Genomic DNA, 24554 nt, shown 5'->3' on the forward strand with positions numbered 1-24554 from the left:
GGCCACGGCTTGCTGTTATCAGGCAAACATGCAGCACACTGCCATCGGTTGCACCTGTGGCACCGCCGGCCCGCAAGCACTCTTCGCACTGAGCGATCAGCACTGGGGATTCATGAAGGCGAAGAGCGGGAGTCTTGGCGACGTTCGTCTTATACGAGTGCAATGGCGGCGGTGACAGGAGCGGAAAATGCTGCTCGGGGGATTGCTCCCACACCAGGGGTCCCTCGGGCGAGGTGCGACATCCTTCGCAGCCGGCAGGGCCTAGGGAGACGGTCGCGATCGCAGGAGGCAAAAATGTACTACTACTAGTAGTAGTAGCAGTAGCAGAGAGAGCAGTATTGTTGTGAGATTGGTGTTGAAGGTTGTGGTTGTGATGGTTATTGTCGCTCCCATAATATAGATTTGAATCGTGTCTGGTACCCCTACACAAGGGAGCGTCGAAAGATATTACTCCTTGGCAGAGCTGCAGAGTGCGAGCCCATCCGTTCTGCACAGAGGGAAGTTTCAGGACCTCGCCTGGTTGGCAGTACCACTCACTGCCCAGAGATAGGCAGCCTGGGCGGTTTGTGCGGTCCCCTGATCGGTCGACAGGATCCTCCTCCGCCTGCACAACGGCCGAGCCTAAATCAGAGTGATGCGGGGCGCGATGACGCTGACGGTGTCGGCGATGGTTCGACGAATCTCGGTGGCCAAGCGTCGATGTGTTGCAGACCGGCAGCTTCCTGTTGTCTGATGGGCTTGCGCCGCTTGCAGGAGTCGCAGGAGTCGCAGCTATGGGCTTGGGTGAGAAATAGTAGATCCCCTTGACTCTTGGCGACCCCTTGGCGCGGCCAGGCCGTACCGCATACTCGATGGCCTGCCTCAGCTTGCGCTCGTCCAGGTGCAGGCAGCCCCGGATGGAGAGGAGAGAGACGCGGAAACGGTCGGTCAACAGGATATCCGAGACCAGCTGTGCCGTTACCGGGAGGCCGTCCAGAACCAGCGTCCGGACGTCCTGAAGGACCGACCTGCGTCCCAGGTCGTCAAATATTGTCCGCAGGGGCGCGGAGTAGATCTGCTCGTCTGCCGGCGTCTCTTCAGCGGCGGTGGCAGCAGCGGTGTTGATGTTTCTGTCGACGGTGCGCATCCACGAGAGCTGGGCGCCCTTGCAGCTGGTAAGATCTAGATACCGGAAGACATAGGGGGTGTCCATGATAAGGGCACGCAGTGCTGTACAGGTTGAGGCAAGAGACAGGAGGGATGCCACCGAGAGATAAGGAGTAAGATGATCCAGGACGAGCGAGTTGGAAATGACATCCCAAAACGACGTCGGCCGTCTCCTCAGCCGAGCTGTTCTTCTGCGGTGCTCTGAGGTGAATGTCGGTAGGCTGATGCTGCTTGAGGCCGCTACGCGTTCGAGAAGGTGGGTTTTATACGCAGCCATGGCGGCCCCGGTAACATCATCCTGGAGGGTGGCATAGCACGGTTCTGGCTGGGACTGAAGCTCCTCCAGCGCTGCTCTGGCTCTGGCAAGCTCGGTCTCCAACAGATCGATAGTGGACTGCAGCATTGCCGGCATGGCTCTCACGCTGAGTGGATCAACAGCTGTCAGGAGAGTTGCCCATATCTCGGGTGAGGCCATCGCCCGTCTCTTCGAAGCAGTTCCCAAGAGAAACACCGTTGAGGAGGCAGGATTAAAGCCGATGAATAGCTCAGTTGGCGCTGAGAGTGAAGTTTGATGGTATCTTTAGCTCTTTGAGAGACCTATCTAGCCAAGTAGGGCCTGTTTGAGATAACGACAACGTGGAAAGCCAGCAGGGGGATAGAGGGGGAGAGAGGGAGGGAGAGAGTTGCTCCTTGGAGTACGCAAGGCCTGAAAAGCCAGACGAGCTGGATGAAGTTGGGGAGGGAGATATAAAAAAGGCCAAGGACTACCCAAATAAGCAATTATACCAGTTGTCTGATAAAGGACCAAAAGGGAGAGAAAAAGAAATTACATATTAAAATTAATAATAAGAACCTGATAACTTGAAGATTGATCATGGTGGCTGGCGAGGGAGACATCCTATTAGTTAGACAATTGCTTAGCGAAAGGCTTGAGGGCAGCACGGCGAATTGATGCATCCCAAGACGGTACGGGAGAGCAGGGTCGGGTAGGCGGATACCGAGTGGAGAGCCCCGTATACATTTATATACTATAATAGCATGGCTACTACATAGTATGCAGTAGGGAGGCCGAAGAAACCTGGGGAAACACGCCTCATGGAAGAGCGTACCGTGTGGGAGAGGGGAAGGGAGTTGTGGGCTCCATGAAACTTCTGAACCGTAGACATTGTAGGGATGCCGAGATGACGGCACTGATATGTGTAAGCATAGAGTATGGGCTGCGTATACTTAACCCTTCCAATGTGGCCCTTTGCTCTGTGTATTGGGCCCGCTCGTATAGGTGCCATGTGTAGGTGTCCTTTCACGCGACAGAAATGGAGATGGTAAGGCTTAGAATTGGGATAAGAGAGAGGTCAGCTGGCTGCGAGGGTCCCATCATACCAGTCTGTTTATCTGCCTCGATTGCTTTCTTTTTGCGGGGGAGCCTTCACCATGCAGCTTCGATTCCCACTCGTTGGAATAGCCCTGTATGTAATACAGCTATACAGACATACTATGTATGTAGTAGGAGACGGCGTGAGAGCTGCCGATCAATCTTCGTCACTGAAAGTTATTGGCGGTGCGAGATGCCGGACGATGTATGTATTGTCATAGGCGGCATGCGGCCCCGTAGGAGTCGCAGGGTACGATGTATGCATACCCCATGCCGTACTATAAGTATGTGGACACTTGCTGGCGGAAAAGAAAGCACAAGCTTTTTTAGGGATTTCGGCCCCGACTGCGAGTCGGCAGCAGAGTCGGCGTGATTTATACATGTAGGAATAGAAGAAGGTCTTGTCTACTCTGGCCAGTTGTGTAGAATGGGCTAGTGCTAGACACTGCTCCAGGGTGAGGGGATGGTGCATATGTATCCTCCTATCAGCAGTTCTGAAGACGGTTGCTTTGTGTATGTGTATGCTGATGTGCTTATGGAAATGACCCGGACCAGTAAATAAAGCTGGGGGTCATACAGTGTTGTGTTGCACGAGCAGGGATGGCCTGAACAAAGAGGCAGCCTTGAGCTTTGCATATCATCGCTATGTAGTGTACAGAATAGAAGGATTAAGAAGACTGGCGCTGACGGTCACTGGCTTCAAGAGAAAATAGGCCTGGCACCGTGCAATACACTGAGGATGGGCAGCGTTTCTGTGCATCCGTGATTTGGGGAGGTGGAGATGTAACCACGATGATCCATATAAAACCCATTTTTGCCCGTTGATATCGCTGTTCCGTTGCACTTCTACTTCCACAGCTTGCCGAGACTGACCTCCTTATCGTCGTGTTTATTGAGAACCTTGGCTGTTGCAAGATCAAAATCTTCCTGCGTAACATGTACCCGTCGCTCTCGCAAGGCATACATGCCAGCCTCGGTACATACTCCCTTCAACTCAGCACCAGAGCAGCCGTTCATCTTCTCGGCGATCTTGGTTAGGTTGATGCCGCGAGTTAGGTTCATCGAGCGTGAGTGGATGCGAAGGATGTCAGCTCTGGCTTCGACGCTGTAGCAGGCAGGAAAATATTAAATCAGTTCTCAAGTCTCGCAAAAAAGAGGGTGGGAATGTGAATATAAGGCTCTAACTTACGAGGGAGGTGGGAATTCAATCTTTCTATCTATCCGGCCGGGCCGCAGAAGGGCTGGGTCTAGGATATCCAGCCGGTTGGTGGCCATGATGATTTTGATGTTTTTTGTCGGCTCAAACCCGTCTAGCTGGTTGAGAAGCTCCAACATGGTACGCTGGACTTCTGAATCGCCCCCGCTGCTTCCCTCCACTCGGCTGGAGCCGATGCTATCGATCTCATCCATAAATATGATACTGGGAGCATGCTCTCGAGCCATGACGAAGAGCTCTCGAACCATCCTGCTTCCCTCACCAATATACTTCTGTACAAGCTCCGAACCGCTGACCCGAATGAACTTGCAGTCTGTATGGTGTGCAACTGCACGGGCTAGCAGAGTCTTACCTGTCCCTGGGGGCCCATAGAGCAGCACACCTTTCGGTTGTGCGATGCCGAGGGATTCAAAAAGCTCAGGATGCTTGAGGCCTAGCTCGATAACTTCCTTGATCTCCTTAATCTGCTGGTCCAACCCGCCGATCATATCATAGGTGCTGTCTGGGACCTTTTCGACCATCATCAGCGACACGAGGGGGTCAACAGAAGAAGGCAGCATCTTCTCCAGCTTGTACGAGTCAGACAGAAGAGAAACTCGTTTGCCGACCGTCAACTTGGCGATATCGACGCCGTCCGCAATATCAACCACTGAGGGTTTTGTGTCTCGTTAGCACAGCGGACGCGTTACCAGGGAGTTGTAGGATAGGTAAACTCACCGTATTTCCCTTCTGGATGGACCTTGACGAGGACCTTCTTCGTGCCCATGACCTTAACAACCTCACCGACATAAGAGCCTGGCTGCTGCAGCAGACCGAGCTCCTCCCGCAGTAATCTCACCCTTGAGTTATAGTCGTTCCTCTGTGCCTCTAATCGTCTGAGAACAGCTTGTCCTTGGATAATCTCGAGCTTCATGCTCTCTATCTTGTTCCGGTAATAGCTGTCGAGCGCCATGGCGTCCAGTGCTGGGAAGAGGTTCTGACGGAGAGTCGGCTCGGTGGCCTATAGGCGAGGACGATGCAAGAAGTGCCAGAAGGAGAGGCCGGATGGAAACAGAACGAGCCTGGTATGTCGATGTCGATGTTGACGTTTTGTATGTTTTGTTCACTTTCGAAGTTTCGCCAGAAGGAAGAAAGCTTTGACCGTCTTCTCTGATGCTGACTAATTAATGACTAACACATGACTCATCTGCCAAGAACATAAGATGACCAAGAACTTACTAAGCAGTCATCTGCCGCGGTCACGTTTTTTTTGTTCCGCCCGGAAGAAGCAAAAAAAAACATCGCCGGAAGAGAAAAGAAAGTCAGCTGGAAAAGAAGATAAGAAGAACAAAGCGGCATCCAGTTGCTATAAAAGCCCTGAGCTGTATCTGACAGACACTTGGCTCTTTGTCCCCTTGCTGCACCCCCCCGAGGAGGAAGAGAATGAGCGGCTAGTTTGGTTGTGTGTTGTGGTACCGCCCGTTAACAGTCCCGTTTCCGAAGCAACACCACCTCGACCGACAGCTATCTAATATATTGGTATATATACCTGTGGCTAGCCTGAGCCTGGCTATTGTGCGACCTCTCTGATATGAATAGGCCTGGGTTTACGTGTGGGATACCTGGTCGCGATTCGTTCGCTGTGAGGCGGAAGATATAATACACTTGAGCCCACGGTACTGTTCCAGCAACAGCAGCCATGGCCTCGTCCGCCGGAGACGACCATGACACAGAGAACAGCCAGGAGCAGTCGTCCTCTGTGGCTTCTAGCCCGAGACAGTTTGCTCCCATCACCAGGACTGAGAGCGAGCGTGCAGAGGCACTTGCAGACAGCCGCAGTGGGAATACCTACGGTTTGTAGTACAGCTTGAAAAAAAGTCTCCCGGACTACCTATGTTGTTGCTAACTGTTATGCCAGGGACCATGGCCCAATCTGGCAGCTCTTACGCCGAATCTGCAACCTATGACCCCTCGAGGTCGCCCATGATCGAAGCCATGTCTTCGGAAAGGACGCCAAAGAAACCCGCAATTCTTCGTCGCGTTTCCTCCAAGCCCCACCGAGGCCAGGAGTTTTCGGTTGACGACGATGTGACCGAGGTCGAAGACACGGCCCTGAGGGTGCCAGCTCTCTCTGGTCGATCTACAGCTCGACAACACCCCACCCTTCGGCGGAGGAGCGTCGTACCCTCGACACTGCTGACCCGGGTAGACTCCGAGGACGAGCGACCAGGTGGCCCGACGGCTGGTGGTAGTCAGGCTGATGATAACGAAGAGGATGATGACGACGACAACGGTGATGAATTGGCTGGAGACGCCGGTATTGATGATGACGGCAGTGATGCCGAAAGCTTCACGCTCAAGGACAGGCAGCAAGCTATAAACGAGACTCACCCGTTCGGCATCAGGATCTGGAAGCCGGCATTGTATAAGAAGCTTCGGTCCGTCGAAAAGAATGCAGAAGGAGATATTCATTCGACTCCAGGCCAGCGTGTTAGTCCATGGCTCTTCTTGGCCAATATTCTGTGGACGGTGCTCTTCGGGTGGTGGCTGGCGCTGGCAGCCCTCATCGGTGCTGTTGCCTGTTTTGCCATCGGCTTCTCGCCAGACTCCTCTGCATACGGTAGGGTCTTCTGGGGACTATCCTGCTATCTGCTATACCCCTTCGGCTCGATGGTTCGCCTGAAGCCTGACGAGAATTACGCGGATGAGGATGAGGGCGAAGGAAGGAGCATCAGTGAGTACGAGCAGTGGCAGAGCGGCGATATCGAACGGGGTGGTTTATTTTTTGGCCCAGTTGCAAATGCCCGGCCCTTGGTAGGCCGGCGCAGGAACAGCATGGACTCTGCCAGCGAGCGGGACAGCCTGCTTGGTAGAACTGGGAGGCACCATTCTGATGACAGTGACGCATCCAGAACTAAAAGGCGCCTCTTCGGACGGGGTGAATGGACCACGGGTCGGGTCATGTTTTATATATTCTTCTATCTTCTAGTCGGCCCACTGCTGCTTTCGGTCTCTCTTCTCTGCTGGATCCTCGTTTTTTGGATACCGATGGGTCGTGTTACCGTCATCTTGTTTCATCATCTTCGTCGGCACCCTCTTGCTTTGTCCTTTCACTCTGATAGCACCTACACCAGGCTACAGTCCGGCCCCTCATCGTCGATTCTCCTTTGTACTTACCGTGCAGCTGGCTTAAAATACTGGAAATACACCGTTGATGGGACTAACATCTTTCTTATTAACCTGCTGGCTGTCGTCTTCTTCGTTATCTTTGACTTTCACGTCTTGCGCAAGATCTTTCCTACCGATAACTTCATCACGCACCCAGGCCTGATATTTGGGATGGCGCTGATTGCTATAATTCCCCTTGCTTATTTCATCGGGCAGGCTGTTGCATCAATATCTGCCCAATCGTCTATGGGCCTAGGGGCTGCTGTCAATGCTTTCTTTTCTACCTTGGTGGAGGTATACCTCTACTGCATCGCCCTCTCGCAAGGCAAAGCCCAGCTTGTCGAAGGAAGCATCATTGGCAGCATATTCGCCGGTATCTTGTTCCTACCCGGAATATCAATGTGTTTTGGAGCAATCATCCGCAAGACTCAGCGTTTTAATGTGAAGTCAGCTGGCGTGACGTCGACAATGCTACTCTTTGCTGTCATTGCTGCCTTTGGGCCCACACTCTTTTATCAAATCTATGGCAGAGTACGTGACCCCCTTCATCTTGTCCAACAGCATAATTTGATTAGAGCTAATATTTGCCTAGCACGAGTTGAATTGCCATGCTTGCAGTCATGTCAAATCATCTGGCGGCAGAGATTGCAGTCGCTGTTACTTCTCCCAGGTCCCCGCTGTCGACGATGACTTCTTCATGAAGGCGGTGCAGCCCTATTCCTACTTTGCAGCGGTGCTACTGTTCCTTTCATATATCATTGGACTTTGGTTTACTCTTCGGACCCACGCTGCGATTATTTGGTCAACCGACACGGACGAGAAGAAACCACATCATGACACCCATAGGCTCGCCTCTCATACGTCCTTGGACCACATGCACGGCAACCCCAGTCTCAAGGGCTCCATACGAGACTCTCAGCTGTATGCGCGAATCCTTGGACAGTCCTTGAAACATGTTGGTTTGACACCTAGCTCCGACCAATCTACAGCAACCTTCAGTCCTGGCGACGGTGCAACGGTTCATGTTGTACCTCCAAAGGACAAGAACAAATGTCAGGCCCCCTACAACATGGCCATCCCTTCCCTGACTGCTGAAGAAAACGACCGATTGGTGCGTCAGGTGACAGAAGTGGCAGCAACAGCGGCTACAGTTGCTGCCAGGGATGCAGCCGGCCCAAGGCCTGTAGCGGGCACACCGGGTATGAAGACGCCTGTAGGGACAATTGGAACTCCAACAATTGGGCGTCCAGAAGAAGCGGGAGTGTTTACTGAGCCTCATGGAGAGCCTCATGGGCATGATGCACCCAATTGGGGCAGGACGAAGAGTTTCGTCATACTGCTCGTTGCTACTTTGCTGTATGCAGTGATTGCTGAGATACTGGTGAACACGGTTGATGTGGTGCTACAGAGCTACGAAATTGACGAGAAGTTCCTCGGGATTACCCTCTTCTCCTTAGTCCCTAACACTACAGAATTTTTGGTGTGTACCCTTCGTCAGTAATGCCATTTTTGGGTGGTAACCATGCTAACAGTTGTAGAATGCTATTTCATTTGCAATGAACGGGAACATCGCGCTGTCGATGGAGATTGGCTCAGCATATGCGCTGCAAGTGTGTCTTTTACAGATCCCAGCTCTGGTACTTTTCAGTGCTGTCCATACTTCCATATTCAACCCTTCTGACCTTCTTGGCCATTCATTTAAGTAAGACTGAACAACCTTCCTCCCTCTGATTACGTATGAGCTTCATCGCTACGATGCTAATAGTTGTCCCTGATCTAGCCTAATATTCCCACAATGGGATATGATAACAGTCATCCTGTGTGTCTTTCTCCTGTCATATGTCTACGGGGAAGGAAAGAGCAACTACTTCAAAGGCTCAATCCTGCTGCTCACGTATATCTTCGTTGTCATGGGCTTTTACTTGTCCGGCTTGAGCACGATGGGTATCAGAGGAGGAGGTCAGCTTCACTCTTTAGCGCTTGGCGTGGTAAGGAGCGAGGACGGATCGTTTCAAACCAGCGGTTGAATATGGGCAGCAAAGGTTAGGCGGAAGCACAGAGTTATACATATAGGGAGGAGGTCGCAGGTTTCAATATATATGCGGTAATTTGTGGTGGAGGACATATTGTATATAAACTCTCGGATGCTATTTCTATTATCACTGTTTTTGAACCAGCAGTGCCCTCGGTTGATGCAATTATTACCATCATGCTAAGTATACAGCTATCGGCAATGCCCTTTATCCTGTCTGGGCTTGCCTCGATGCATTCCTGACTGTGTATCCTGCTAGCCTCAGCATATTTGACAGGTCGAGCAGCGCTGGGCACAAGCATCACGCATCAAACCAACCAGAGAATTAATGACCCCACGGTCAAGGGTGGTACTTAACATATCAAAATATATAGCTGACAGGGAATCCCCATGTTATGCCATATGCGCCTCTTGCAGCGCCGAGTCAAAGCTGCCTCTTAAGAGGTTTCGTAATGTAACTATTCATGCTTCTTTTGCTGCCTAATGGGCACACTGCTAACCTCGATAGATCAATAATACTGGGAAGGGGGGAAAGACTCTGTCGAAACAGGTTTCGCTTCTTTTTTCATTTGCTTATCTTCCCCGGATATTCGTGTTGATGGCCTCATCCCCTGTCCCTGTAGACTGCCCCCGGCCACCTCGTATCACTGGCAGCAAAACGGGCAAACCTCGCCCATGTACGGAGTAATATACAGGGACAACTTCAAACCAGGCCATAAAGGCTCCCCGGCTACCACTGCCGTCTCATGCGGGGTTGCTTCAACGGCATATCTCTCGCAAAATATTTAAATATGCGGGTGTTTCTGCGTTGATGGCCAGAGGGAGATAGAAAGGGACAGAGGTAGACAGCAACGCTTGATATTCCTCCCTGGTCTCTCTATATTTGAAGTTCAACCATCGACTATGCGGCCCTTCGCCAGAGCGGCACTCTGCCTATTGGCAGCAGCTGGACATCTTGCCCAGGCCCAATTCCCTCCCAGGCCGGAGGGAGTCACCGTTCTGGAATCGAAGTTTGGCGGCGGTGCTCGCATCAGCTACAAGGAGGTCAGTGACCATCATTGGATGGCCGAAGCAGCTGTCTAGGGGAAGTATTGCTGACTTGAACAATAGCCTGGTCTCTGCGAGACGACAGAGGGAGTCAAGTCCTATGCTGGATATGTCCACCTACCCCCAGGCACGCTCAAGGACCTCGGTGTGGAGCAGGACTATCCCATCAACACTTTCTTCTGGTTCTTTGAAGCAAGGAAGGATCCTGAAAATGCGCCCTTGTCCATCTGGATGAACGGTGGCCCAGGGAGCTCGTCGATGTTTGGGATGATGACAGAGAACGGGCCCTGCTTCGTCAACCCAGACTCCAACTCGACCCGGCTCAACCCTCATTCATGGAATAATGAAGGTAATAATATGACCATATCCGTTGAGTTGTGGCGGTTGGAGCATAGTTAACGTTTATATCCTGTTAAATAGTTAATATGCTCTATCTGGACCAGCCAGTGCAAGTCGGCCTGTCTTACGACACCCTCGCTAATTTCACCAGAAACCTGGTCACCGACGAGATCACCAAGCTGGAACCCGGAGACCCAATTCCTGAGCAGAATGCTACGTTCCTGGTGGGCACTTATGCCAGCCGCAATATGGACACCACGGCCAAGGGAACCCGCAATGCTGCCATTGCTCTCTGGCACTTCGCACAGGTATGGTTCCAGGAGTTCCCAGGCTACCATCCCCGAGACTCTAGGATCAGCATCGCTACTGAATCTTACGGTGGTCGCTACGGCCCAGCCTTTACAGCCTTCTTCGAGGAACAGAACCAGAAGATAAAGGATGGTACGTGGAATGGGAGCGAAGGCAACAGGCATGTGCTACACCTCGACACTCTCATGATCGTCAATGGCTGCATCGACCGACTGGTCCAGTGGCCAGCATACCCGCAGATGGCGTATAACAACACATACAGCATCGAAGCTGTCAACGCTAGCATCCATGAAGGAATGTTGGATGCTCTCTACCGAGAAGGTGGTTGCCGTGACAAGATCAACCATTGTCGCTCTATCTCTGCCGTCTCCGACCCGGAAAACATTGGTATCAATGCAATGGTCAATGATGTCTGCAAAGATGCAGAGACCTTCTGCTCTACCGAAGTGCGCGACCCATACCAGGAATTCTCGGGCCGAAACTACTACGACATCGGACAGCTTGATCCGAGCCCGTTCCCAGCGCCTTTCTACATGGCATGGTTAAATCAGCCACATGTGCAAGCAGCGCTTGGTGTGCCACTCAACTGGACCCAGTCGAATGATGTCGTGACCACCGCGTTCCGTGCCATTGGCGACTACCCACGGCCGGGCTGGCTGGAGGATCTGGCGTACCTACTTGAGAACGGCATCAAGGTCTCGCTCGTCTACGGCGACCGGGATTATGCCTGCAATTGGTTTGGTGGCGAACTGTCAAGTCTGGCGATTAACTACACTGATACACAGAACTTCCACAATGCTGGATATGCTGGAATTCAGGTCAACAGCAGCTATATTGGTGGCCAGGTGAGGCAGTACGGCAATCTCTCGTTCTCCCGTGTCTACGAAGCCGGTCATGAGGTACCAAGCTACCAGCCTGAGACCGCCCTGCAGATTTTCCACCGTGCGCTGTTCAACAAGGACATTGCCACAGGCACCATCGATACATCCTCCCGCAGAGAGGACGGTAAGTTCTACGGCTCCTCGGGCCCTTCGGACTCGTTTGTGTTTAAGAACGAGCCACCACCGCAGCATGTGCACTTCTGCCACATTCTTGATACCAGTACCTGCACAAAGGAGCAAATTGAGTCTGTCGAGAATGGTACCGCCGTCGTTCGAAGCTGGATCGTGGTTGATTCCAACTCAACCTCCTTATTCCCCGAGGTGGTGGGCTCGGCTGAGCCCACTCCTATGCCTGGAGCTGCGGTGGGATTGTCTGCTCGTGATTGTCTATATAGAGTGGGAATCTGGGCCGGTATCATAGCTACTGCCATACTGATACTGTAGATTCATGAGAGGGAACGAAAAAAAGAGAGAAGAACGGAACTTGCAAGGTTAATTATTGATCCAGGCTAAGTGAGCCACAGCCCTCTTCGTCCATTTCCTCCAATCCATGCAGTTAGTTTCTGGTAGGATCAAGTTTCATGTTCATGTTATCAAGTCTTTCGACTACTACATCTTTATATAATGGGTAGTCTGCCACCTTGGATTATCCTGCATTATAGAGTACGTAGTTACCCTTGTCGCTCAATACGATGAGTGTCGTTTCCCCTACATAGACTTTGAGACCCTCTCCTCTTGCTCCCAGTCTATATCTGGGTCGAGGCCTTCATCGTCGTCGTCGTCGCTTGATGCTTCATAATCAGAGTCGTCCGACCACTTCTTTCTTGTTTCTTGAGTGATACGTTAGTTTAAGTTGCACTATTTGTGTATACATCAAAGCAGGCCAGCACTCACTCTTTAGCTCATGCTCGTGACTTAACTAGCGCATGTAGTTGGAAGTCGTTGTCCTCTGCGTCCCTCGATGGATCTTTGTAGTTTCCGTCGGCATCTCACGAGAAAACCTAAAGAACGGATAGTTAGTATATTGTAAAGGTTATGAGAGGACATTATATTACCTCACAGCTTAAGGGTTGACGGCGTGGATGAATATCTAGGAGTAAGACAAAACTACTAGTTGATGTAAGGGATACAGTAAGGTGTATGAGCTGCTTAAGCCCAACCCCGTTAAGTCAATATTCTTTGTAGGATTTAAATACCGTTCCATAGCCCATCCTCAGTCAATCCACTACCCAGTTGTCAATGCATACATAATCTGTGACAATTGCCACTCTATCGGATATTTAGGGATCCGTTCAAACAACATATCTGTAAACAAAACTGCGGTCCACCTTCTTACAGCCAATGCTGCATATTCAAACCCTTCAGGATAAATCCCAGCATCGCCCCAGTCAATCAGCCATACCTTACCCTTGGGATCTAGTATCAAATTCCGGGGTGCGATATCTTGATGTGTAAGAACCAGCTTGTTAATAGAGAACAGTGGAACAGTATCTGGAGCTTGCTTGAAACTTTGGCAAATCTCAAGTTTGCGGTTAAACCAAGCCTCCATTGCTGTAATATCCCTGAATGGGCCCCCTCCTATATCACTAAACCAGCACCCTTTGGCCTTGCAAAGTTGACAGGCTACCGGTCCTGGCTGTTGGGGTACCTCAGCTGACTGCAAAGCAAGAAACATAGAAGCCACCTGGGAAATAATATCTTCACGCTGATTCTGGCTCAAGCCCTCCCAGCAATCCTGAACAGTGTCGCTCTCAATGAAATCCATGACGAAGTAACATTGGCATCCGAAAAAGGTGTTTTGTGTCTTGGTATTGAGGACTCGATGAACTTTAGGGACCGGGATTGACGTTTCCGCCTCAACTAACTGCATGATCTCTGCTTCACATGGTCGCGTAAGTTCTCCCCCTTTGAGAACAAGCGTGTGGGAGAGGCGCACGATGCGTGTTCCCTGGTAATCGTGGAGCAATGGTGCCGTTTTAAAGAGTTCTATCAGAGTTTCATCGGGGACCATGGTTATATCATAACCATCGAGGGGAAACTTGGTTCCAGGCTGTCTGCTTGCAAGCTGGCAGAGCATATTCTGTTAGCTGCTTCAGATAATGGCGGGGGGTTTTGCCTTACATCGAAATTCGGTGTACCAAGACGTTCAACTTTCATCATTTTGCAGAGACTTAATGGGCGACTACCCTCTCATTAAAAGTTAAGTAGCGAAATGTATTATCCTGCTTTCTTTCCTTTGCCTAGGCTTGTTAACTACGAGCTCATATCGTAGATGGGAGTGAAAAGCAGGAGGTAGAGTCGACGTCAGTAAATAAAACTTGAAGTTGATGCTCGGTAACCGGTGAGTTATTTAGTTAATAAGGGTGGTAATAAAAAGGATGAACAAGTAATTATACAGGTATAAAAGAAGGTAAGAAAATATTAACTGGGGCTTTTAGTTATCGGTTCTTCTATCCGTCACCATCTTCATTGTTTGGCTAATGCTGTCGAGTTTTGTTGCTGTCTCGTTGGATGATGCGACTAATGGCCTAGCTTAGCCGCCGTGTTGTTGGAAGATGTAACCAGCTCGTCAAACTTATTTAAGATACGATCACTATTAAGCTGTTAGCCTCCGAATATATAGCACTCAGTTATAACTAGGAGAATACTTACGATTCTGGTGCTTTGCGTCTAAATTCAATCATAATATATTGTCAGAATCTGCCATTCGGCCAAAAGGGCGAGCCCGCGCTGATTGGTGGCGGAGAGACTGGTTATATTTGACATATATCTACCTCTACGGGAGAGCCTAGTTAAAGAAGAGATAGTTAGTATATTGTAACAGTAATGGGTGGGCATTATATTACTTCATAGTGTACGGGTTAACGGCGTTGGCGAATATTAGTGTAATATATAGGATAATGAATGCATGATAGGAAATGCAACACATTTTCATTATTGGTTGCGGTGGTTGGAGAGGGGGGCTGTGGTGTTTATTTCAATAAAGAATTTCCCTGAGCTGGAGTTGTTGATGTTGTAATTTTCGGACATGTTGGGGGTTATAATATTTATTTATTCCCTCCGATGGGGTTTGGGGTATAAAACGCAGGCACAATTCAGGATAAGGAAGTCGAGTATCTGTCAGTTTTTGTATTAGTCAGCTACATCTCGCTTGGTTCAACGCACATTCGATAGTTAGAGCTTCAATATTATCAATCCTCCTTTTTGACAGTATCTTAAGCGGCTACCACCTACCCAATAACTATCTCAAAGTTTTGAGCTTTCCGTTGCTTCTTACTCCTCCTTTTTGGCAGCTCCTCGTAAGGTGGGGGAGGATCTTTCGTTGCGGACATCTTTGTGAGTAGTTATATATCTGGGCACAATGTTTCGAATAAGGCTCTTATGCTGTGGGGAGTGTTGGACGTTTTATATAGTATGTTAAAGTTAATAGTTACGGTTCTCATTGCGTCATCGACTCGACGGCTTCCAGTCGACTCTAGCTCAATTCAAAGCTATGAGAGAACTGGACAGGCATCATGTTGATAATGTTTATTTTGTAAGATACCGGATTTTATAATATGCCAATAAAGAGCCCGTATATGCTCCACCTAGCGAGGCAGAGAACAACGGCTTATTCTCCAATATAAAATGTGCCAGAATATCGGGTGTAAAAATGCAGACTTAGTGTTAGAATAGCTCAAAAATCTATCAGCCCCGCCACTTTTTTGAAAATATTTAGTTTTATTGAAGATATATTGTTCTTTTTCTACTTCTATTGCTATCGCTTTCTCCCGACCATTAAATTCTATAGTTAATACCACTGTGTCAAGACCCCACGACTATATAGAGCTGTGTCTAGATGTTAGTAGTGATATTGTAGTTATAGCTACGAAATATTTGATATTTGTCCAACCCAGTTCATATATATAATAGACAATGAGCGAACAAATCTAGCAATGCCTGTCTTAGTGACAGAAGGAGGTAAGAGGAGGTAAGAGCAACCCTGAAAGGGCTTGTTTAAACAACTATCGATTCACACTACTATAGTCTATGATTCAAGTAATTGCTTATGTTTATACTACGGTATTACTCCTTAATCATGGCCCAACATATCAAAGCGGAAATTGATCCAGCGAAGGCCCCAGAGACATCGAATAATATTAGAGAATATGTTCGAAGATATGGTACAGCAGGGCTGACCACCTCGTTCAGTAACTTGAACTCAGAGGCAGAGAAGAAAGCTCGAAGACAAGAGGCAATTAGCCATGTGCCCAAAGGGCAAAATACAGTAATAGATGAGGAACCACCTGCAGTTTTCAGAAAGCCAGGCGATCCTTTCATCACTAGAGAAACTAGTCGCAAGGAGAGTAAACGTACGTATGGTGTCCATATATAGTTAAGGTATATATCTTATATGAAGTAACAAATAATGGCTAATAAAGTTGAATTTAGACCAAGGGGGCATCTTAGGAAGTGCAATTTTAAAGGCTAGGAAGATAGGTGATCCGAATACTCTCATTAGCCACGGAATTAAAGGGAGAACCTCGAGAATTTATACGGACCCAACCCTGCAGCAGCAGCAAAATCTCGATATCAAGAGAAGAAGAGAAAAAGAGAGGAGATAAGCGAAGAGGAGGGGAAAAGAAGTACTTAGTGCGAATATTATCCAGCATTTGAAGCCATAATTTTAAATAAGTATTTAGATATGAATTAAGCGAAGCTGCAAGTAGCGAATAAAGCACTTTGAGGATGATAAACAAGAACTGATAGAGCCATTATCATACTACTAGTATAGCGCATCTGCCTTGCCCACGGCCCCATTCTTCGCTATGTCTGACGATATGAGGGCATTACACACATACACAGCCTATATAACTGGTACAGAGACTTAGGATGATGAACCATATGACATTAAGTTATAGCCTCCGAGAGTTAACCAATTAACGACTCAAGACATAGTTGATGACATCACTGAAAACGCCACGCTATGCCTTAATTTAAAAGGCCTAGCCGCTATGAGGGAAATTGATATTAATTCAGTATTCTTCGATATTCGAACACGATGCCAGTGACTGCTAGAAAAATGAATGAAAAGAGGCATAAGGAGGAAGAAGAAGCGTATGGTACAATTGAGGATCGAGTCTACTACGGCGCCATGATGTATCCGGTCTTTTGCACCGCTAGGATACCCTCACAGGTAAAGAATAATTACATATAGCTTTTGATTGATTCCACCGCTCTGCTCACAATTCAGCTAGGTACTAGACGAGTTTATCGACGAATCATATGCGGGAATAGTCGATATTACCGGAGAGGATAATGGTGGTGGATCCCCATGTATTCTTCAAACAACCGATCTGGAAACAATCACCCACGGCTCCCGTAAGCCAATGCCGGATTTCGAGTCTCCATTTCTCAACTGGACAGATGAGCAGATTCGAGACTGGGCAACAAAGGAGTCAAAGATTGAGCGTGGATATATTGCTTCAAGTACATTTACTATTCTTGATGAAAATACTATAGATGCGAAAGTATGTCGAGTGGGATATATTAGCATTAACGGCATAGAAAAGGCTGATTATCGAATGTTAAGCGAGGTATTTTATGCTGATTTAATGGTAAGAGTTCCTTTGGAAATGGCTGAGATAAGCTGGGACGAAACACTTTCCGGGGTAGATGGAGTATATGATAGAAAAGCAATCGAGGCAGAAGGGTAAGCAAAGCTATAAATAGCAAAATATGAAATGTTGTACCTAAAATGGTTAGTGTAAGGCGTACGGCGGACTAATTGAACCATGAGCTAAAATTCGTTTTCATACTATAAGCCTAGATACCACACAACTAACAATAGTGCTGATGGGGAACTCGGTGCACCTCTCGGGTCAACCATTGTTCCGATGACCGGGACGGGTGTACTTTCTTCCGCTTGACATCGGCCTACATTTACACTTGTCAAACTTCAACATCTGCCTACTATTAGAGTGGGCTCACTCCTTTTAGTGTAGTGGCAGATTCTGATAACACTCCTTATATGTATATAGATACACCCAACAATATTATCCAATATACACATATTCTGAGTTTCGTGTTGAGCATTGAGCAGTGACCGCGCGAGCTCCGATATACTATGACTTGTAGCCAATAAGGGTGCACCACCGGGCTGCCCTGCGTCATACCATTGATATGTTGGACTACATATTTGTTGTTGATGCTGATGTTGATGCATTACACCACCCATCTTGACGAGCCACGTCTATATGATATGGTGACACCGTTTATACCACCTCAATAGTATTATTTAAAATAGAAAGAAAATTATTAGGCTAAGGTTAAATACAAGGCCTCATCTACTCTATCCACGTTATTTACCTTACCTACCCTGCCCTACCTACTCTGCCTGTGATGGTTATTCAATTACTATCCAATTGGCACCAATGAACGAAGATTTAAAGTTAAAGAAAGGAAGAGAAGAGCGACGGCGGCCGTTGAGGCGCAACTAGCAAATGGGTCAAGTAGTCATCCATTTGGTGTTAATCACGTGACTACACGGTGTCGTGCCGGGACGGTTGACATTCATCATTCAACTGCTCGCTGCTGCTCGAATATGACAAAAGCCCAATTCCTTGTTTCTATCTCAATGCCTCACAATTATGCCCACATTGCCTTGAATTTCCTGTTAAACTCCGCTTGTAGCAATTTGAATCCTATAAGCACATTGGATATGTCGGAGCCCTTCCCATCATACGCGGCTGCGGAGCCGGCTTGGTCCTCTGATAACTGTTGCTTCTCTTTCCCTGTAGTCTCCTTTTCCTTCTCCCTCTTCTTCTCCTTTTTCAACTTTCCCTTCTTTGCTGTGGATTCGAATGTTCCACCATCGCTCTCATCGCTTTCCTCTTCATTCTCCCAGCTACCAGTCGCCCTCTGTTTGCGAGCCTGAGTCGTGGTAACTGGGATCGACGTGGATGCGTGCAGTCCCTTCGCTGCACCTCGATCGACAGCTTTCAAACCCTTCGAATTCGTAGTCTCTACTGTTTCCTGAATGGCTGCCGCGTCTAACTCATTTTCGTGAGTATCGCCAGTACCCATGGCATCTAAAATGCTCGCATCCGTGTTAGGAGAAAGTTTCAGGAAGTTTTCAAGGCTAGTCACGATTGTTGCGAGGACTAGAGAAAAATCATTTAGTAGAAACCAAATATCGCCATTTCGAATCCCGTTGTCCCGGTGGAGCGCATGTGCATTACCATGCTTGAAGAAGTCGTATAGATAGGCGTTGAGTGGAAACTGGCTTTCAGCCGGGTATATTCCTAGATATGGAACGACGGCCTTCTCGAGCCAAACACCACTTCGCATCATTTCACAGAGGTCGGATATATTTTTCCACTGGTCATGATGTCCTGATAGGGCGTAAAATGCAGAGGTATATCGCACAGGGCCCAGAGATTTAGCTCCTCCTAAATGCAGATCCTCGTCCCCGCCGCACTTCATACCGGTTAGGGGCAAAGTGCAATCAGGCTCCGCGACATGTTGATCCACATAAGTTTTGGCATATGCGCTGAATATGCGCAGTATTTCTTTATTATCGCGATGTAGTATCTTCACCGCGTGTGGTGGTAGGGGTGGAAGGACAATCATCGATGTGGACTTCTTATCCATCCTCTTTCGATTCTCGAGGACCGCTGCTCGGAGGGGTACACGTCCAAAAAGATGGGACATAACCAGCATCAGAGTACGGAGGGTATTCTCTCTTGAGTAACCCAGATTTCTGCACAGGCGGTGAAAGTAACCGCCCTTTAACAAAGCATGAAACGCGAAGCTGGAGTTCTCGACGAAGTAAAGGTGGGATACGCAGCCTGCAAAACCTAGAGGGGCTCCATTTGGCCCAAGAAGATGAGTACGGCGTAGATATTCGATAGAGAACCGCAGATGATGCAGGACAGTATCCCGCGCCTCTACTCCACCAAGATAAATGTGCGGGCATGATAAAAGAGAATTTATCATCTTTATCGCACTAGAGGCCTGTTTAGACCCATACAGTAATATAAACAGTCTTAAAACCAGGCTCGTTGTGACCGGGAAATGGCCATTAAGATCCGGAAGCCTTGAACTAAGCAAACGGCAGACCTTAGAATAAGGCATTGCCTGGAAAACAACATTTCCTAGCATGTCAAACCCTCGGCGTCCAGCACGACCGGCAGCTTGACGGAAATTAAGCGCTGTGAGAAAGATAGAGTCACCAGAGAAGACAACCGTTTTGCAGGGCATGTTGATACCAAGGGCTAAGGTCCACGCAAGTACCCTTACGGAAGAGTATCTCGCATACCTGACGGTATTTACGGTTCATACCAGCGTGATGGACACGATACCACGCCGGAGTGCGTCAATCACCGTTCTAGAACAAAGCGGTTCCTTAGTTCTGCTGCGTGCTCCCCGAATTCTGACTTTGTGAGCTTCTTCACGTCCATGAGATGAAACCCATCCACTGGATCTTCGGGATCAAACGAATCAAGTAGACTTGTTTCAGTATTGCCGCTTCCCACGCACGATCTCTTGAGACACCTCTTCGTGTCTCTTTATCCTGCTTTTTCTTCTTACTCTTCTTCCCCCCATTTGCGGTGGCATTCTTCTTGACTTGTTGGGCTTGTGATGCCTTCCACTTCTCCCACCGGACGAGTTTAGCTTTCCAGACTGGACATGATTTTTTCCAGGCTTCCTCGGCCTCTTCTAGTTGGGTGAGTAATTTAAGACAGATAATCTCACAGGCACTTCGATCATAATTGAAAAACAACGCTGGAAGCGCCCCATGCTCCTGTAGTGAGCATATTAAAGGGAGGGTTGAGTCAATGTAGGTATTAGCAATATCTTGGGGAGTTTCGGAAGGCAATCTGGGCTTATGTGGCGGCGAGATTTGTATCTCAGGCCGTTGTGCACTCCGCACAGAAAGCTCAAGTTCCTCCAAAACAAGTTCAAAGGGTGACTTTGGGTCTTCCATCCAGTTTTTCAAGAGCTGCTTCAGTTTTGCCTCCCAGCTAATAGTATCAACTTTGCGAATAATGTTCGGCAGAGCAACTTGTGGATCGAGTGACTTGTCGACGGGAAAGTCTGACGTTTGGTATTTAGTCATAGCCTTCCATAACATCCAGCAATCGCGTGGTTCAAGGTTTAGATCATTAGGCATTCCTCTCGAGCGGTCCATAAGGCAAGCCACTGGGTGCATAAACGCCAAACCCATACCGCCATCAAGGCCTAGAGGAGGGAATGGAATGGGATCTGGTAAACTGGTAAAGTGGAATATCTTTGGTGGTTTGTACACATATTTCCGTAGATCCGAATAACGGTGGCGGTGTTCTACCATTGTGATATCGATACCGTTTGCCCTTTGGGTGCTACTTAGCCACTTATAAAACGCCTGAGGATTACCCACTGTAGCCGATAAAGCTATAATAGGGCAAGGGGCAAGCAGAAGCAGCTGTTCCCATACAACACCGTCGTCAGCTTGGCCAATACAGTGTATTTCATCGAAGATGATTCGTTTTACTCGACAGGACCATGAGGTCGCATTGGCTGGTGCAAGTAGCATTATTTGTAGGATATGCGGGATCGTGACAAGGACTTGACAACCTGTAGGGTTGTTGATGCGATAATCGCGCGTATGTATAGCCCAGACAGACTTCCCGCCGTGCTTGAAAGATTTGGAAAATCTAGCCTGGATTTCGGCTGCTACCTGGTTAACGAGAGCCTTGGTTGGAGCGACATATACCAAGACCCCATTATCATCCTGTTGGAGCACTTTCTTCATTGCGTAGAATCTATATGCTTTGGAGTTAGTTCTAATACCCACAGCATACAGTAGCTACCAGCCACGCCATAAGAAGCCGCTCACGAGATAAATGTCTTCCCCGCTGAAGTGGGTGCAACCACAAATAAGCTTCTGTTGGCATCGATCTCATCTAACACATCCCGCTGCCATTTGTCCGGTTCAAAGTTGCGCACTCGAGAATCTGGTGCGGAGCCCATGTTTCGATCAAAGAACGGAGCTGCATGGACCAGCTGAAACTCCTTCGTGGACAACCTAATATCGACCGACCCCATCCCCAAGGACTCTAATATATCGGACCCACCCACTGCTAAGGATACCTGGGTAGGCTGGACAGGAAGCTCCACATCTGGTAACCGAAGTGCTTTCGTAGTTGCCAAAATATCTGCGGCTATATCTGGTGTTAATCCATCCTTCATCTTGCTGACACGGTAGACTATATCCCAAATAAATGCTGCAATATGCAGGGACCTGTCCCGTTCACCTGCGAAGCATCTGGAAACCCACAGCTTAACCAAAATGCTCAACAAGTAAGTCCAAATTTCGGCTTGCAACGCGACACTAGAGTCGCTTGGGCGATCAGACAAGTACTTTTTTACCTTGGTAAACCGGGAAGCGAGGTCATTCTCTTTGTGAAAATTGGCCTTCACAGTACGCCACGCCCGAAGCTGTTTGTCAATTAGTTCATTTCGTCTTTTCTCATTTGCGGCTAAAACGAGATCTTTCGCAGAGGGCTTTGATTTTCCATTAGACTTTGCTGGGTATTTCTCGTTAGCTTGGGAATGGGAACCTGGGCCCTTTGAAGACGTTAGCTTTCTCTCATCCTTAGCCGAATTTAGAAAGACTGTCTCCGGGTTCAGTACGCCCCCAGGAGCATTAGTTAGGCTGGCGGAATAATCTGTCATTTCAGCCATGAAGAATTGGTTGCGACGATTAGCACGAAAGGCCTCTCGTTCAGTCATTTTCACACTGGAGGTTTTGCTACCGATGGGACGATGGTGGTTGTGCCAATGGCTAAGCTCCAAGAAGACCCGTGAAGTATCTTTCCGAACGCCCTTGGAATCACTATCATCTATAGAAAGATGAACAGGCTCCAAATGGGGGTTGAAGACGGGATGGCTGAATGGGAGAACACCTAACCCAGATTTAGTCCCCTTTTTGGCTCTCCCTGCCATATTTAGTTTCCGCCGCGGCGTGCTTCTTTGCCTATTAGTATATATCGGAATTGCGGGAGGAAAAGAGGGGGGGGGGGGGGGGGGGCAAGGTATTTAAATTACTTGAATTCAACGAGCCAAGTTGCACATCAACACCACAGAGACGTTTCAACCAGGTTGAAAGGGTACTAAATCTGGAAGCTACTGATGGGTTAGTGATAATATGTGCGATATCCCCATTTAGGAGATGACAAAACAGTCGGCCATCTAGGAGATCTGCCAAGTCACAGGCCGACGACCTGTCGTGAATTATCGACTTCCAGGTATCAGACCTTAGGACTCGGCACGCTGCTTTAGTGAAATCTGTGAGAAAAGTACCACCCACGGTCACGCCTGGAACGGCCCGGTAAGATAATTGGCACTCGTGCAAAATGGCGTTCTGCAAAATTATTGACCGTAGTTCCGCTGTATTCTCTTGATCTAGTGAGGCAGATCGGTACATTAAGCCCAGCGCCAGAAGGAGGACTACATCGCGATGACTACGGTCTGCGTAATGAGAATCCTTTAAGGTATCCCAAAGTTCTTGCAGAATATGCACATCCTGTTGAATTTCCCCAGGCATTTGGAGGTTCTTCAACCTAGGCACCGCTATGTCTGATATCAGGAGCCCGTTAGGCTCTTTCTCCGGTCCATCAAATTTCTCAGTAGCTCCTACTTTGGCATCTTCGAGTTCATCAGACTCGGGCTCGCCAGATTCTGAGACTAATTCAAAGTCCTCAACATGGTCCGCGTAGAGAGTCCCAGTTTGTGTATCATTGTCCATAGGTTTATGCAGAGGTACAAGCCGAGCCCTTACTGCACTACCTTCAACAATCATTGCCATTACCTTCCTCGACGCATCAGTTCTGCCACAAAATAATGAGAAAGAGGGCCGGCGATCATACCTTGGTATCCCGACATTCTATGGCGTTGATAAGAGCGATATTGTAACCTAACCGAATGAACCAGTTTATCATAGACCTGAATCCGGTAGCATGATGGGCACTGTTACTCGTGGCGGATTGTGACCGATTCTCCTCAAGGCTGCTTTCGTCGGCTAGATCATCTTTATTATTAAATGTCCGTGGCTCTTCATGATCATCATCGGAGGAGGTATTTTCAGCCTCAGAATCATGATCACTGAAGGGTTTTCTGCCAACAAAGACGCCATCGTGACACATGACGAAGTAAGCTCCAGATGTAAATAAGTAACTTGTAAAGTCTTGTGAGTGGTAAGCGCCAAAAACCCTGATCTCGATCGACGGCGAAGATGTACGAAGGTTGGCTCGCAGGTGTTGAATGATAGACTCCCGTGCAAGGAAAAAGCGGGAATGCAGGGAACTAGGCGCGTTACGCGGGAAACATAACACAGAATTCTCGTCAAAAAAGACGATATGGAACCTACATTTTCGCTGGGACAGTGCGCGTAGGAAGTTCTCCAGAATGTAGGTGGCATGAAGCAGCTGGAATCCAGGGTTAAAGTCCAGTTTGGCATCAGAGAAGGTGTGGACGAGCAGCGAGTCTCCTTCGATGATAAACAGCTCGTCACCGGCATAGTCCCCCACCAGGTCAACAGTGCGAGACTCGAGAGACGCGTACCTAGAGAACGTATTAGAGAATGCCCAGCACCAGCAGCGGTTTCACGTAAGATTCCTACCAGTTCAACAGAGTTTCGGCGGTCCCCATCACGTCTGGCGCTCGTCGGCTAACAACTTAAAACGGGTTGTTCGTTTTGCGTTTTGTGGCGCCTCGTGGAGCCTAAATAATGAGACGCGGGATACCCCGCTTCTCCACGTATAGCACAGGGATAAAGAGCAAATACGGAATATCGATTATACGTATGCGAGAAAGGGAACTATTAACTTTTAACTAACTAGGTACCTAATATATAGTTAATTAACTTACGTCAACAAAGTCCTCTATCGACGACTGATTTATTAATAGAAACAGGGGCATTTAGGTAATCTAGAGTGTCCTTAGGGTTTTAGGGTTAACAATAATATAAACCTAGGCGCACAACTCAAAAGATTAAAAATTAAAAAAGGCGGCATCCGGGTAATCAATGGATATAATATTTTT

General features: G+C 48.4%; 8 protein-coding genes across 8 annotated transcripts; 4 read left to right on the forward strand and 4 right to left on the reverse strand.

Annotated features, from left to right (window-relative positions):
* Nucleotides 1-626: 626 nt before the first annotated feature.
* MCYG_02822 (conserved hypothetical protein) lies at nucleotides 627-1621 on the reverse strand (the record flags this gene model as incomplete). Its single annotated transcript, XM_002849842.1, has 2 exons — nucleotides 627-771; nucleotides 849-1621. 2 exons carry the CDS (start codon nucleotides 1619-1621, stop codon nucleotides 627-629), a joined length of 918 nt encoding a protein of 305 aa, XP_002849888.1.
* Nucleotides 1622-3364: 1743 nt separating this feature from the next.
* On the reverse strand, nucleotides 3365-4686 carry MCYG_02823 (26S protease regulatory subunit 8; the record flags this gene model as incomplete). Its single annotated transcript, XM_002849843.1, has 3 exons — nucleotides 3365-3623; nucleotides 3708-4383; nucleotides 4452-4686. The coding sequence occupies 3 exons, from the start codon at nucleotides 4684-4686 to the stop codon at nucleotides 3365-3367; spliced, it is 1170 nt and encodes a 389-aa protein (XP_002849889.1).
* Nucleotides 4687-5412: 726 nt separating this feature from the next.
* Nucleotides 5413-8908, forward strand: MCYG_02824 (calcium permease family membrane transporter; the record flags this gene model as incomplete). The annotated part of the gene is made up of 5 exons (XM_002849844.1): nucleotides 5413-5566; nucleotides 5632-7412; nucleotides 7474-8361; nucleotides 8420-8583; nucleotides 8662-8908. The coding sequence occupies 5 exons, from the start codon at nucleotides 5413-5415 to the stop codon at nucleotides 8906-8908; spliced, it is 3234 nt and encodes a 1077-aa protein (XP_002849890.1).
* A 908-nt stretch (nucleotides 8909-9816) lies between these two features.
* MCYG_02825 (carboxypeptidase S1) lies at nucleotides 9817-12114 on the forward strand (the record flags this gene model as incomplete). Its single annotated transcript, XM_002849845.1, has 4 exons — nucleotides 9817-9957; nucleotides 10024-10309; nucleotides 10381-11852; nucleotides 12046-12114. 4 exons carry the CDS (start codon nucleotides 9817-9819, stop codon nucleotides 12112-12114), a joined length of 1968 nt encoding a protein of 655 aa, XP_002849891.1.
* Nucleotides 12115-12714: 600 nt separating this feature from the next.
* Nucleotides 12715-13649, reverse strand: MCYG_02826 (conserved hypothetical protein; the record flags this gene model as incomplete). Its single annotated transcript, XM_002849846.1, has 2 exons — nucleotides 12715-13569; nucleotides 13611-13649. The coding sequence occupies 2 exons, from the start codon at nucleotides 13647-13649 to the stop codon at nucleotides 12715-12717; spliced, it is 894 nt and encodes a 297-aa protein (XP_002849892.1).
* Nucleotides 13650-15567: 1918 nt separating this feature from the next.
* On the forward strand, nucleotides 15568-16093 carry MCYG_02827 (uncharacterized protein; the record flags this gene model as incomplete). Its single annotated transcript, XM_002849847.1, has 2 exons — nucleotides 15568-15841; nucleotides 15921-16093. The coding sequence occupies 2 exons, from the start codon at nucleotides 15568-15570 to the stop codon at nucleotides 16091-16093; spliced, it is 447 nt and encodes a 148-aa protein (XP_002849893.1).
* A 437-nt stretch (nucleotides 16094-16530) lies between these two features.
* MCYG_02828 (uncharacterized protein) lies at nucleotides 16531-17112 on the forward strand (the record flags this gene model as incomplete). Its single annotated transcript, XM_002849848.1, has 3 exons — nucleotides 16531-16665; nucleotides 16727-16999; nucleotides 17092-17112. 3 exons carry the CDS (start codon nucleotides 16531-16533, stop codon nucleotides 17110-17112), a joined length of 429 nt encoding a protein of 142 aa, XP_002849894.1.
* A 1004-nt stretch (nucleotides 17113-18116) lies between these two features.
* On the reverse strand, nucleotides 18117-24161 carry MCYG_02829 (DEAD/DEAH box helicase; the record flags this gene model as incomplete). Its single annotated transcript, XM_002849849.1, has 6 exons — nucleotides 18117-19744; nucleotides 19968-21274; nucleotides 21349-22417; nucleotides 22560-23322; nucleotides 23381-24074; nucleotides 24133-24161. 6 exons carry the CDS (start codon nucleotides 24159-24161, stop codon nucleotides 18117-18119), a joined length of 5490 nt encoding a protein of 1829 aa, XP_002849895.1.
* Between the last annotated feature and the right edge of the window lie 393 nt (nucleotides 24162-24554).

This window comes from Microsporum canis, genomic scaffold (assembly GCF_000151145.1).
Source record: "Microsporum canis CBS 113480 supercont1.2 genomic scaffold, whole genome shotgun sequence".
Lineage (NCBI taxonomy): Eukaryota > Fungi > Ascomycota > Eurotiomycetes > Onygenales > Arthrodermataceae > Microsporum > Microsporum canis.